The following is a 14649-nucleotide window of genomic DNA, read 5'->3' on the forward strand; positions in this document are numbered from 1 at the left end:
ATAATTTTCTGGAGGTTTAAATTGCTGGGGTCAAATTGACCCCAAGGATAAAAGATGTTAGTAAATTTGAAGGTAACAGAAAGGTTACGTTTTTTTGATTTTTTTGTCTTTTCTTTGGTGCTGTTTCTTTATATTCCCTATACTCTTTTTTTACATGTCTTTTGTTGAAATAAACTTCTGAAAAAAAGAAAAAAAAAAGAGAACTGATATGGTAAAGTAATATTGGCAAGAAAGTGAAAATATCTTCTTTATGTGTACTTATACATATCTAAAGCTGCTGCTGCTGCAGTGCCTGTCCCTGCCTGTAGAGGCGCCTGGTAGCATGGTGTGGTGCTCTGCTCTGCAGCAGGATGCTGCTATTGGTCAGCGGACACAGAAGCTTCGTGAAGGCTCTTCTCTCTCTCTCATCAGCCGGTCCACCGCATGCTGCTACACAGCTCCATGGAACAAGAACAAGGGTGTATTTCCACCGTCCGCTGACTGGAAAACAAAACCCTCCACTGTAGCTGCTGCTGTCACCTTTTACCACTGAGTTATCTATATCTCTGTTCTTCCTCGTGACCACTGTAACACTGTTAACCGTTACCGTCAGCTAGCTCGAGAAGATGTCAGTTGTCGGGTTTGACGTCGGCTATCTGAACTGCTATGTAGCGGTAGCCAGAGCCGGGGGCATCGAGACCGTCGCTAACGAACACACCGACCGATGTACACCGTGAGTACAACATTATGTATGCTTTATGTTTCATTATATGCTCTGAAAGCAGGCAGAGAAGGTGAACTAATCCACTTATTGTTCATCATAATATTGCGTTAGTTAGCCTAGCTAGTTAGCATGCTAGTTAGCTAGTTAGCATGCTACCTAGCTAACGGGTTTCACAACAGGAAACTGGCATGTGAGTGCTAAAGCTAGTTAGCCTATGCTAGTTAGCTTATGCTAGTTAGCATGCTAACGGATTTCACAACAGGAAACATGGCATGTGAGCGCTAATGCTAATGCTAACACGCTAGCTTTAACTGGATCCATTGTGAGTAACGTTACAATGAAAATCCTGGTTCTTCACGTCATGAGATGCTTCTTGTGGACTATAATAGCGTCTTGAACACAGTCTAAAGCTTAGTAATGACAGATAACCTGCTCAGTCAGGTGATGGTGCTTTTTTTTTCTTACTGCAGGCATGAATGAGCGCATGATGGGAGGAGGCCTGTCAGACTGCTCGATTAATCCATATAACCTCATTATTCACACCTATAATACATAGGAGAAACACATACAGGAGTATATATTTGGATTAACATTAATTATATTATAAGATTAAATCTAATAATATAATTAATTAATCCTCCTGCCCTCTGGTAGAAGATACAGGACTCTCACCAGCAGACTTTTAAATAAATAAATCATACGACACCTTCTCACACAAAATATATCTTATACTGTATATGTTCTTAATGTATATGTTCTTAATATGCCCTTGTACAAAGTATTTCCTTTTATAATTATAATTTAACTTATTATTTTAATGGAGCTTCCCAGCAAAAAGCATTTCACATGATTGTACCTGTATAACCGACGTGACAATAAACATCTGGAATCTTGAAATCGTCATCATCAAAATCAATTGGGATTACTGGTTACATCAACCTTTACATGAAGCTGCATCATTGTAAAAAAAAAAAATTGTTGTAGAAGAGAGAATTTAATTTAGTTGTTTTTTTCTGTTTTTTTAGAGCATTTGTTTCTTTTGGACCCCGGAACCGAGCGATCGGTGCTGCTGCTAAAAGCCAGGTATGTTTACATGGGACACTGGATCACTAGCCTGACAAAAGGGGGACCTGCTTTCACATATTTGCACACCGGCAATATTTGCACTCTGTTTTTATTCTTATTTATTGTAACGTTTTTATCTATTCTTTGTTATTATACTGCTTACTTGCACCAACAAAACCAAAGCAAATTCCTATTTTATACCTCTTACACCTGGCAATAAACACGATTCTGATTCTGATTCATAGTGTTTTGTGGCCAAGGACCCCTTACAGAGAACATTTTCAAAGGAACGCCTCTTAATTGTAACACAGATTAAGCATATGCTTACTACCAGGGTCTGAAATTAACCTTTTTCCTCACCTGCCACTGTGGCAGGTCACTGAACATTTCTATTGGCCACTCAGTTTTTTTGTCTGCCACTTCTGAAATCTAGGTAGAACACTGACTCAGTGGTACCAGACTGTAGAATTATGGAATATATCATGTAACCTTAATACAAGACTATATTTGGTAACACTTCATTTTACAGGGCTGCAAATTTCATGGTAATTAGGTGTTAATTAGCAAGTTACCTATTTGAAATGTCTTTGGAATTACTGCCAAATTACCCCAATATTTACCTCAGAATGTATTGAAAATTACTTTACTATCAGAATCACAATGGTGTTTATTGCCAGGTGTAAGAGGTATACACTAGGAATTTTATTTGGTTTTGTTGGTGCAAGTCAAACAGTATAATAACAAAAGAATAGATAAAACGTTAGAATAAAAATAAGAATGAAAATGTACAATTTACAAAATAAGCTTTAAACAAAAATAAACATGATATAAACAGATAGTTCAAATACTGAGTGTATGAGAGAGAGGGAGAGACAGACATTCACTATAAACATAATTTAATAATTATATGCTAAAATAGTATATAATGGTTAAAATAGGACCCTTAGGCTTGAGACGCGGCTGTGCGCTGCTCTTCATCAAACGAAGACACTTCTGATCAGGCACAAATCTCACCATTGTGTAACTTATTGTCTACACAAACTTAACCTGGTAGCTAATGTCATGTTTCAGGGAGTTTTTCAAGAAATTTCTAAGAAGTTATTTGCTAATAATTATCTTTTTACCAGCAGACATGGAAATAAAGCAAAAAAATAAAAAAAAACTTCTTCTTTTCCTGGAAATGTATTAAATAAATTACCAGCTATTGAGAAATGGCAGACCTGTAAAATGAAATGTTACCATATATTTAATTTAGGCTTTAGAATTGCATTTTAAAATAATATTTCTTAATATAAGGAAAACCTGTCTGCCATGGTGGCAGGTGACCTGAAATTTTCACCTGCCACAGACAACATTTACTCTGTATTTGGCAGGTGGCCGGTGTTAATTTAATTCCCTGCTTACTACCATTTGTACTCTTAGATGCCGTTGGAACTACAGTATTTGTATCTTAAACTTGTCAACCTAAATACTTCACACCTGTTTCATAGTGAGACAGAAACACATTTCAATCTGAATCATGTTATGGTAAGAGGAGATAATGCATTATTAGTCCCACAGCGGGGGGAATTCGCAAAGTTATTGAATGTTAATACCACTTACCTTTTAAACAGAAGGTGATTTTTATTGAAATCGGACTTGACTGGAGTTATTGCCCACATTTCAACTAATGTCACAATCATATCAGAGTTTCTACTGGCCCAAAACTAATGTTGTTGGGACTTATGGACACAATATGCTTATTTTTTCATAATAAATTTCATAATTTATAGCAAATTATTTCACGGACCCCCTGACAGAGTGCAATGGAACCCTGGGGGTCCCCGGACTCCACTTTGAGAATCACTGGAGTATGAGCATGGACAACACTAGGCATACATAGCACATAGAATACAGCACTAACATAGAGTAAGTTTTCAAGTCATGAATGCATAATTTGTGTTTATTTAATAGAGAGTTTATCTTTTTTCACAGATCGTCACAAACTGCAAGAACACAGTCCAAGGGTTCAAGCGGTTTCATGGCAGGGCGTTTTCGGATCCCCTTGTGCAGCGCCTCAAAAACAGTTTGGTCTATGATATTGCACAAATGCCCACAGGGACAACTGGCATCAAGGTAAGGAAAAAAATGAGGAACACTCCCAGTTAAAGTGATATGATAGAATGTATAGTAATAGCGCAGACACACTGGATATACTTCCTAATTATCCTTGTAGGATTCAGTATTCATGAAGAGACCTGTAATTATTCCTATAGCTTGTTATCATTTGGCCAGCCGCCACCTCAGATAATTGTCAACCTGCCACGTACATTTTCGGTCACTCCTCAGACGCTCTCTGTGAGAGCAAGGAGACAAGTCTTTATTCAGTTGGGCGTATTTGCAGTATAAAACAATAACTAGTTTCAATTTCACAGTGACTCGTCAGGGCAGAGATATAAAGAGCGACTGATGGGCCCAATCCCAATGTCCCCCCTAAGGCCTTAAACCCTGAACCTTAAGGGACTTAACTGAAGTCACCTGGTAAATGGTTGAGTGTGAGAGGCTGCAGGGGCTTGAAATGGTATAAATACAAATAGGACAGCACTATGCAGCGACATATTACGTTACCTTGGCGATTGTGGGTTTTTATTTTACGTTTCTTACTGTCTGATTTGAACATCTTCCAGGCTCTTGCCTTGTGAGAGGAGAGGTAGCCTTATTGTCAAATAATCAATTCACTCGTTTTTGTCAATACAGCATCATTGAGCAAAATGTAAAAAAAATGCTCAATGAATAAACCATGTGTTTAATATATACTCTGCTTGCATTCCTCTAATTTCATGTGTGTGTCGTCCTCTTTGTTTACCTTCACATTTTTTAACGCCTCAGGGGTTTACTCTGGGAACCCTGTGTTTAACGTCCCAGAGCTATGAATTGTAGGTAATTCCCTCAGGCAATGTGCATAAATACGGACTCACAGAAAGTGTATACGAAAACTCAAAGTCCGTGAGTGTGGACATTGTGGGATTGGGCAATAATTTATGAAGACAGTAGGCTACACCGGAAGGAGACATTTTTCTGTCACATCAGCAGAAAACACACTTTCACAATATCGTCAAAATATCTATATAGTAAAGATAATAAAACAATAGACAGTATGATACAGTCCCATAAATGGGTACAATTACAGATGTTGTTCATTAAAGTGGTGTACAATTTTTATTTCATTCAGGCATGAATATCTTTTGAGTTTGGAAGACCAAATTAGTTAATTATTTTTCTGTTCTGGGGTGGCGCTCATTGAGTTTTCAGATAAAGGATTAATGCCAACGAGCACTAAAAGCTTGTAGATCAGCAACATTTTACTGCACCCATATGCATGTGTGCCTCTTGAAGTTGTGAAATGTCTCTGTGTCATCACTAGCTGACCTAAAACCGTTTGTAGCCTTGATGACACAGTGGAAGTATAAGGGAAACCTTTAAGACTGACATTAGTTACAGGCAATGTGGAATGATCTGTACATGTTTGGAAATGCATCTTATTGTTAGATTTAATCTTTTTTTTTTTTTTTTTACATTTGACCAAAGGTTAAGATGTTTTACTGGCCCATTATAATTGATTAATTTGCTATACAAAACACAAATTGAGGAGACATAGTAGGAATCATCTTCTCTTCTTGTCTGTTTCTTTTTAAAGGTGATGTACATGGAGGAGGAGAAGGTGTTCAGCATTGAACAGGTCACCGCCATGCTGCTGACCAAGATGAAGGAGACCGCGGAGCATGCACTCAAGAAGCCTGTGGCTGACTGTGTTGTGTCTGTAAGTATTACATATTACTGCACCGTTTTGGATGCTGTCCTTGTACATGATGAGTAGAGGGGCAAAATATGTAGTCCTCGCCAGCATAAAAAAGCTTAAATGCTCCACCCACACAGATGTAATGTAATTTCAAATGCTCTTCTGTTGTAACCAGGTTCCCTGCTACTACACTGACGCTGAGAGGAGATCAGTAGTAGATGCTGCTCAGATTGCTGGTCTCAACTGCCTGAGGCTCATGAATGAGACGACTGCAGGTCTGTACCTGTTTTTTTGGGGCAGGGCTTGGGCAATGATGTGCAGGTTACTGATTGTTGAGTGCGGCTGCCAAAATGCACGCTTTTACTGATTCCAGTACATGTTAACGTCATTAATAATTTCACAATTTTCTTCTCAGTTGCATTGGCTTATGGGATCTATAAACAGGATCTCCCTGCTATCGAGGAGAAGGCCAGGAACGTGGTGTTTGTGGACCTGGGCCACTCTGGGTACCAAACATCAGTGTGTGCCTTTAACAAGGGCAAAGTCAAGGTGTGTAGCTAAATCAGCATATCAAACATTCATCATCAATCAGAGACTTTGTTTCATTCCTTCAACTCTCTCTCTTGACCTCTTCTCCTCATCTCTTAGGTCCTTGCTACAGCTTGTGACCCAGAGTTGGGAGGGAAGCACTTTGACGAGGTGTTGGTGAATCACTTCTGTGAGGAATTTGGCAAGAAGTACAAGATCGATGCCAAGACAAAGCCCAGGGCTCTGGTCAGACTTTACCAGGAGTGTGAAAAACTGAAAAGAGTGATGAGCGCCAACTCCTCCGACCTGCCACTTAACATTGAGTGCTTCATGAATGACATTGATGTCTCTGGGAAAATGAACAGGTAGACCAACAAGAAATAATTTCTCGCTTTTAGTATCCACGGTTCATATCTACTCCGTTTTACTTTAAATTTCCTTTTTAAAGCTTAAGTCATGTTAACCTTTTCTCTTGCACAAGGGGTCAGTTTGAAGAGATGTGTGCTGATATGTTTGCCCGAGTTGAGGCTCCACTGCAGAGTCTGCTGGAACAAACCAGTGAGTATAATTGTGATATACTTCACTTTATTTACCCGTCTTTCTTATTAAATCAGTCAAAGAACTTGAACGTATGCCGTTTCTTGGTTTGTGTGATGATAAAACTGTGTTTTTTTGTCCCATAAGAACTGAAGAAGGATGACATCTATGCAGTAGAGATCGTGGGGGGAGCTTCCAGGATCCCAGCAGTCAAAGAGAGGATCAGCAAATTCTTCGGGAAGGAGCTGAACACCACACTGAATGCTGACGAAGCTGTAGCCAGAGGATGTGCCCTGCAGGTATATGACACTTTTGGTTTTACAGCTGGTCTCCGACCCTCGCCAGAAAGTCACATAAGCGCTCGAATAAGCATCTGTTGATGTGAAAGGGATGTTTCTTGTTTTCAGATTAAACGTTTTTATTATTGAACCCCTGGTTGTGTCTCCACAGTGCGCGATACTGTCTCCGGCCTTCAAAGTGCGTGAATTCTCCATCACAGACATTGTTCCCTATCCCATCTCCTTGAAGTGGCATTCTGCTGCAGAGGAAGGTCTGAGGTAAAAAAAAAAAAAAATCATAATTTCTATTATTTTTTTCCTCTTGTCTCTAATCTTGACTATTGAATGTAATACTTATTATGAAATATTAATTTGTTGCAGTGATTGCGAGGTATTTCCTGTGAACCATGCAGCACCTTTCTCCAAAGTGCTGACCTTCTACCGGAAAGATCCTTTTTCCTTGGAGGCCTACTACAATAGCGCTAATGATCTGCCCTACCCTGATCCCACTATTGGTAAGCAGCTAAAGCTTCCTAAGTGATGTGTGACCACTAGGGGATAGAATGACTCCAAAACAAACATCCTGTCATGTTTCTGTCTACCTGACAAACGGAAGTCGAGTATTAACTCTGCTTTTAGCGCTGAGAAAAATACTTGGGTTGATAAACATGATCAAATTGATGAGCCAAAAGCAAATTACTGACCTCACCTCCCACGACGAATTGCATCAGGAGAGGCCTTACAAATTTTTATTGACACTTTTTTTTTTTTTTTCCTTCCTTCCAGGTCAGTTCATGGTCCAGAAGGTTGTCCCACAGGCATCTGGGGAGAGCTCCAAGGTGAAAGTCAAGGTGCGAGTGAACATCCACGGTATCTTCAGCGTGTCCAGCGCCTCCCTGGTTGAAGTGCAGAAATGTGATGAGTCAGAGGAACCCATGGAAACAGAACAGGCCAATGAAAAAGATGGAGAGGTACTTCAGCCCCATTAAGTGTCCTTTTTTTTTCTCATCACAAAGTGTCCTTTTACACCAAGCATCAGGTTAGTAAGTGTACTACTATTTGAGACAAAAACATATTTATTTTTTTTACTCCTCTGCAGAACAAGATGCAGACTGATGAGGAGGAGCAGGGTCAGGGAGATGGTCAGAAAGAAGCAGAAGAGAAGACGCCCCGTGAGAACGAGGAGATGGAGGTAAGATGCTCAATTTCTGTGAGCAAGAAGATCTGTTCTGTAGATCTGTAGTCTTTACAATGAGATACAATTCAACACAATAGCAAACAATAAATCATGTCTTTGAGAAGCTTATAATGTTCAATTTTTTCATGTATTAGGTTTAGACATTTGAAACATAATACGAGTGATATTTTGAATCTCAATGCCTATTCTCTTTTTTAGGTAACCCCAGAGGAGGGCAAAGGCGAGAAGAAGACCGACCAGCCCCCACAAGCCAAAAAGCCCAAAGTCAAAACAAAAGTGCTTGATCTTCCAATTGAAAACAGTCCACAGTGGCAGCTAGCTGATGACATGCTCAATCTTTTTGTAGAAAATGAGGTAACTAAACATTCAGCCATCACATCCACCCATCCTTCATTACTTGATCTATTTTGAAGTGTTTAGCAGTTACAGTTGCTGTTTGGATTCTCCTCAGGGTAAGATGATCATGCAGGACAAGCTGGAGAAGGAGAGGAATGACGCTAAGAACTACGTGGAGGAGTACGTGTACGACATGAGGGACAAACTACACGGGCTGCTGGAGAAGTTTGTCGGTGAATCTGTGAGTAAACAGCCACTCCCGACTCATTGTAAAGTGGTCAAAGTTAGCATCTCTATAATCACTCTCCAATTAATTTACATATTATGAAATTATTTTTATGTTTTCAGGACAGGGATGCCCTGTCATTGAGGCTGGAGGATACTGAGAACTGGCTGTATGAAGATGGAGAGGACCAATCCAAACAGGTGTACATTGACAAACTGGCAGAGTTAAAGGTAATTATTGCAATAGCTTTTTTTTTTTTCCTCCATTGCTTGGTTGACATTTTGATTTCTTTAACTGACACATATACTGTGTTCGCTATAGAAACTTGGCCAGCCCATCCAGGAGAGGTACACGGAGGCTGAAGAGAGACCTAAATCATTTGAGGAGTTGGGAAAACAAATCCAGCAGTACATGAAATTTGTGGAAGCGTACAAAATGAAGGTGCTTTTCAAAAGAGAATGCTGGCATTTTTATTACAAATAAAAGTAATGATGCCTGTGGTAATTAGTAACACTACTTTTGTCGTTTCCCTTTTGATTTCCAGGAGGAGCAGTACGACCATTTAGATGAGGCAGATGTCAAGAAAGTGGACAAACTGACTGGTGATGCAATGATGTGGATGAACAGCGCCATGAACCAGCAAAGCAAACAGAGCTTGGCGGTGGATCCCTCTGTCAAAGTAAAAGACATTCAAGTAAAAACAAGGGTGAGTGTCTACTCCATTAGAGCATCATAATACCAGTGTTCGGAGAGACGTGACTAGAATACAGCACATTTAAAAAAGAGACTCTCATACATGCAGAATAAAGATACAAGTTGTTTAAGACAGCTAGGTTTGTCCAGCTCTTATTACTCATGCACGTTACAGAAATCGACCACTATTTCATCACATATTAGTGTTGCAACATGAGACACTGAGGTCAACTATCTACCAGGAACACATTAGTAACTCTGGTGCCTATATTATTTATTGGGCCGGGATCAATTTGTAGATCTCCCACACAACTGTATGTTTTTTAATAAAACCGTTATTACATGTAGTGTCCTTTTGTTTAATTTTCCAGGAGCTGTTCAGTGCTTGTAACCCCATTGCGACCAAGCCCAAGCCCAAGGTGGAGCTTCCCAAGGAAGACACCCCTGCAGAGCAGAACGGGCCCGTCAACGGACAGGAGAAACCCCAAGAAGAAACTGCAGACAAGGGAACAACTGAGAACACAGGCAACCCCACCTCAGAAACCACAGACAACAAGCCTGAAATGGACCTTGATTAAAGCAGCCTAACGCCCCCCCCCTTAAGCAAAGCTGAATGGGAGCTGGTTGCTTCAGATTGAGATGCAGCCTGGGTGTATATCAGAGCAGGTAAAGTGTTTCAGGAACTGCACTCCACAGTCTAAAGCAGGCAGGGTGATTAGCACACTGAGCCCAGCTTCTGGTGGTATCTCTGTCTGATGACATAGCATGCCCTCTCTCTTTCTGGATGACATAAATCAAAAACCAGCCGCAATAAGCCTGTTTGACAATGAGCGCTGTACACATAATGGTATTTATTTCTGTTGTGTGCCCTGTAAGTGTTCTGGTCTGTGTCACAATATGGTTTTAATAAAGTTATTGAAAATCTCTTCTGCCATCTTTTATTACTTTGTCCAAAGAGACGTTACCCAAGGCTTCACATACACGTCGCTTTTGTTTAGCTAGTATTGAAGACACAGGTCTATATTAAACACATATTATGCATATTTTGTTTTTAAATGACTGATGATTCTGATATGTTTTTAGACTCAAAATCTTAAAATTGTACTGCTTTTTGGCAAACAGCTAAAATTAGGGTGACCATATTTTCAAACCCACCAAACCCGGACCCTTAAGTGTAGCCTACCACACCTTCATGCATGCACCATAGGCTCATTAGGATTGGGGACAATTATTTCAGCGCTTAGCATGTTCGCACATGAACAAGATGATTGATTGACACGCATACAGAGATTCAGACATTGTTTATTTTTTTATATTAGGTTGGTTAATACTGAGTGGGACAAAATATGATAAAAGTCTGAAAACAAGTATTAAATAGTAGCCTAAATATTATTATTATTATGATAACTGTGGTGAAAACCGGGACAATTTAGTAGTGAATGTTGAAAACTGGGACATTTTAATGTTTTACAGATATTTGTCGGGACTCAGGACACAGCTTGAATCCGGGACAAACCGGGAAGTCTGGTCACCATAGCTAAAATATGTAGTATGTTTCTTTGTCTTGACCTGCCAAGGGACTACAGATGTGAATTATCTTAAAGCTGTAATCTGGTATGGTGCATCAAATGGTGACATTTATGTTTTAAACTGTACATGGTCCCTTTTAAATAAAATAATAATAATAATAAAAATAAAATAAAAGGGACTTAACCAGTATTAGAGAAACATGTATTCACATCTACAGACAATTAAATGTAATAATTAAATGAATTGTTTGTTTGTTTGTGTAATGGGCTTGTGACGTCAGCATCTCTTAAATCCTAGCTACGGCTCTCCTCATGCATGTAGGCACGCGACTGCAATGTTTCCATGTGTTTTTAAAAAAAGCTGTAACGTTAAATCACTCGACAGAGCAGTTTTCGGCACTGTAAAGATGCTTAAAGAACACCCCGGGGACTTTGTGCGGACATTTCTCAAGTCAAATTAGCTAGTAGGTAGCTCACATTAGCGGATGGTGTAATGACGTCACCTCCGTGGTGAGCGCTCTTGATATTCAACAGCAGGAATCACATGATCATCCAGATCCTGTCTGCTGAGAGTAAACGCTACAGATACATAACAAGGTAAAGTGTACACAATAACTATGTTCCTATTTTGTTTGTGTTATGTTATGACACTATAATACTGCAGTGAAAGTTTTTGTTACAATGTCAAAGTTGACTTTTTGTCAGATTGTTGAGCAACACTAGACTAGTGCATCAACAGTGATCTGATTTTACTGTCTCCGGATGATGATAGTTACCTTGATGAGTCTAAAGTCTGATTAAGGTGTGTTTTGTCCTGATTTACTTCGAGGCTGAACTCCTTCAGACAAGCACCCCGATCATCTTTTCTTGCTTTTTTCTGTCCAAGACGATGAAGCTGATCATCCTCAATGACTACGACCAGGCAAGCGAGTGGGCTGCAAAGTACATTAGAAACAAGATCATACTCTTCAGACCTGGACCGGACAGATACTTCACCCTGGGGCTTCCCACAGGTGAGTAGGAGCTGGCAACCTGTGTTCATTTATTTCAGAAATAATGCTGGAGATACTGTATTATCTGTATTATAGTGTATAAAGCAGAGATGCAGATAACTTTTTTATAAAAAACTATCCTTTAGTACAGATACACACAATTATTCCACAAGGCGTGCTGCTGCAGGTTATTTTACTTTACCAAGATCCAAAACCAAATCAGGTCAAAGTACAGCAAATATACAGAGCAATGCAAGAATGGGATTCACTCCCAAATCAGATTACACAACAAAATGATATATATGGTTTTAAAAAAACACTAAACGAGCATTACTTAAGAAGAAACTTTAGTAATCAATAAGTATTCTTGGGTGTGTAAGGGTATTAAGAAATTCAATGTTAAATGATGATATTTATCTGTTAGATCATGATAGATTCAGTCGGAGCCTTTCTATTTTCTGTTTTTTTTTTGTTTTTTACGTGTATTACGATATGTTATGTTAGTGTATGATGAGTAGTGTGAATGTGTATTTTTGTATTGTCACCATGTGAACTATGTGGACCCCAGGAAGAATAGCTGCTGCTATGCAAAAGGCAAATGGGGATCTAAATAAACAAACAAACAAACGTTAACACACCACCTCCCACACACACACATATCTGCTGATTCAGTGTCAGTGGCGGAAATAGCGATCAGGCCCTGCCATGAATGAAAAAAGTTATACTTAAATGTGTACAAGTATTATTGAAATCAGCTTGCATAAAAAAGTAGATTCACTTGTGTTCTTGCAGAAAGTTATAATAGTGTTGCATGGACCTGTAACTTGAGAACTGTCTAAATGTTTTAGCTTGTCTTCTCCATGCAGATTGGGAGTTTAAAATCAAACCATACATCATATTTTGTGACATTAGATGTTTTGCATGTAAACTCTATATTGCAAAGAGCAAATTACAACCATCCCATAAACTTGGGGGAGTAAAAAAATCCAATAATTTCCTCTGAAACATAGAAGAGTAAGGAAAGGAAATTGAATTTCCACTGGAATTTTCCACTCTGTTGCTTTCGCTCTGTAAGCTTTTGTCTATCTTCAGGAGGCACCCCCCTGGGTTGTTACAAGAAACTGATTGAGTTCTACAAGACGGGCCAAATCTCATTCCAGTACGTAAAAACTTTCAACATGGATGAATATGTAGGTAAGTCTTCATTGTTTCTCCCCACATAAAACGCTTACACATTGAGGAATCATTGAATACCGTGATCACGTATAATAAACTGTCATCAAATCCTGTATAGGAATTGCCAGAGATCACCCTGAGAGCTACCACTCCTTCATGTGGAATAACTTCTTCAAGCACATAGACATAAAAGCAGAGAACACCCATATCCTAGATGGCAACGCTGCTGACCTGCAAGCAGAGTGTACAGCCTTTGAAGAAAAGATAACAGCTGCTGGGGGGATCGAGCTCTTTGTCGGAGGTCAGGAGGTCACAGTGCTGATAATGAATACCAACTTCATATTTCAGATTTGTGCTAATCCCATTATGGTATCAATTGATTTTGCGGTCATTGTTGAAGCGGCAGTAACATTTAAATTACTCCTCCTGTCCTGTCAGGTATTGGACCAGATGGCCACATTGCCTTCAATGAGCCTGGTTCAAGTCTGGCTTCCAGGACTAGAGTGAAGACCCTGGCACAGGACACTATCATAGCCAATGCCCGATTCTTTGATGGGGATCTCTCAAAGGTGCCCACCATGGCACTGACTGTGGGAGTGGGCACAGTCATGGATGCAAAAGAGGTTAGAAGCCTAGATGAATGTGAACCATCTGTCCTGTTCTGTGTTTTGCTTCTGCTTCATGGTTTTGCAAAATCTGAAATATACCATTCGTTAGGAATGATCATTTTCTGTCAGAACATTGAGTTGCAGAACTCATCTTCCTGATGCACCAAAAAAAACACCAATTGCAAGTTGCTTTTGCTCAGTCACACAGGCCACAGATCACATTTTCAATTTCTTCTCAGGTCATGATTCTCATCACTGGAGCACACAAGGCGTTTGCTTTATACAAAGCTATAGAGGACGGTGTGAATCACATGTGGACGGTGTCTGCGTTTCAGCAGCACCCACAGACTGTTTTTGTATGTGATGAAGACGCCACCCTGGAACTGCGGGTCAAAACTGTAAAGTATTTCAAAGGTGAGTTGCAACCCAGGTAGCATAAGCAAAAAATATTTGCAAAACAGGCATTAATCACAGAATCAACATGCTGATTCTTGCTCTTTCTTTAGGGATGATGCATGTTCACAACAAGCTGGTGGAGCCACCTCAGTCAGTGCCAAAGAAGAACTGAGGAGATCTTATCCAAACTTTGTGGATCCATGAGGCATTTTTTTAAAACTTAACACTCCAATGATTCCTTTATTTTCTGGTGGTGATGCATTGGTGAACACCGAGCAGTGCCTGGAGTTGACCTCAACTAATCACTGCAGAAATAATCAGGTGCTTGTATTGTGAAGGCCATTCAGGTTTTCATGTGATTGCTCGAACAGCTTTGCTTCTCATTTGTTCTTTTTAATAAAGTGCATTTAATTTGTAATCTCTGTATCTCTGTGTGTGAATGGGGGATGGTGCTGTGGTATTCAGGTTGTTCCTCCTGTCACGTGACAACATGGAACAACTAGGCTGCGTTACAAATTGCATAGTTTTTCTTTTTACTTTTAATACATACTGCAGCTGTCCTTACAAAGTATGTACTGTTGCATGCAGTATGCATACAATTGTGAC

The 14649-nt window shown here is 39.6% G+C and overlaps 2 protein-coding genes across 3 annotated transcripts; both read left to right on the forward strand.

Moving 5' to 3' along the window:
- The first annotated feature begins 359 nt into the window (after window positions 1-359).
- hspa4b (heat shock protein 4b) lies at window positions 360-9939 on the forward strand. The gene is made up of 19 exons (XM_037780225.1): window positions 360-712; window positions 1729-1786; window positions 3743-3883; window positions 5445-5567; window positions 5722-5821; window positions 5962-6095; window positions 6195-6439; window positions 6556-6632; window positions 6759-6910; window positions 7062-7168; window positions 7271-7404; window positions 7676-7860; window positions 7989-8081; window positions 8286-8441; window positions 8539-8664; window positions 8772-8879; window positions 8971-9090; window positions 9194-9355; window positions 9714-9939. The coding sequence occupies exons 1-19, from the start codon at window positions 606-608 to the stop codon at window positions 9918-9920; spliced, it is 2535 nt and encodes an 844-aa protein (XP_037636153.1). The 5' UTR covers window positions 360-605; the 3' UTR covers window positions 9921-9939.
- Window positions 9940-11311: 1372 nt separating this feature from the next.
- Window positions 11312-14461, forward strand: gnpda1 (glucosamine-6-phosphate deaminase 1). 2 transcript variants are annotated; one of them, XM_037780226.1, is made up of 7 exons: window positions 11312-11468; window positions 11758-11884; window positions 12956-13057; window positions 13158-13340; window positions 13478-13662; window positions 13887-14061; window positions 14154-14461. In XM_037780226.1, the coding sequence occupies exons 2-7, from the start codon at window positions 11761-11763 to the stop codon at window positions 14213-14215; spliced, it is 831 nt and encodes a 276-aa protein (XP_037636154.1). In that variant the 5' UTR covers window positions 11312-11468; window positions 11758-11760; the 3' UTR covers window positions 14216-14461. The 2 variants fall into 2 exon arrangements, with proteins under 2 accessions (XP_037636154.1, XP_037636155.1); XM_037780227.1 differs by lacking the exon at window positions 11312-11468 and adding an exon at window positions 11497-11673.
- Window positions 14462-14649: the final 188 nt, after the last annotated feature.

The sequence above is a fragment of the Sebastes umbrosus genome, chromosome 9 (assembly GCF_015220745.1).
Source record: "Sebastes umbrosus isolate fSebUmb1 chromosome 9, fSebUmb1.pri, whole genome shotgun sequence".
Lineage (NCBI taxonomy): Eukaryota > Metazoa > Chordata > Actinopteri > Perciformes > Sebastidae > Sebastes > Sebastes umbrosus.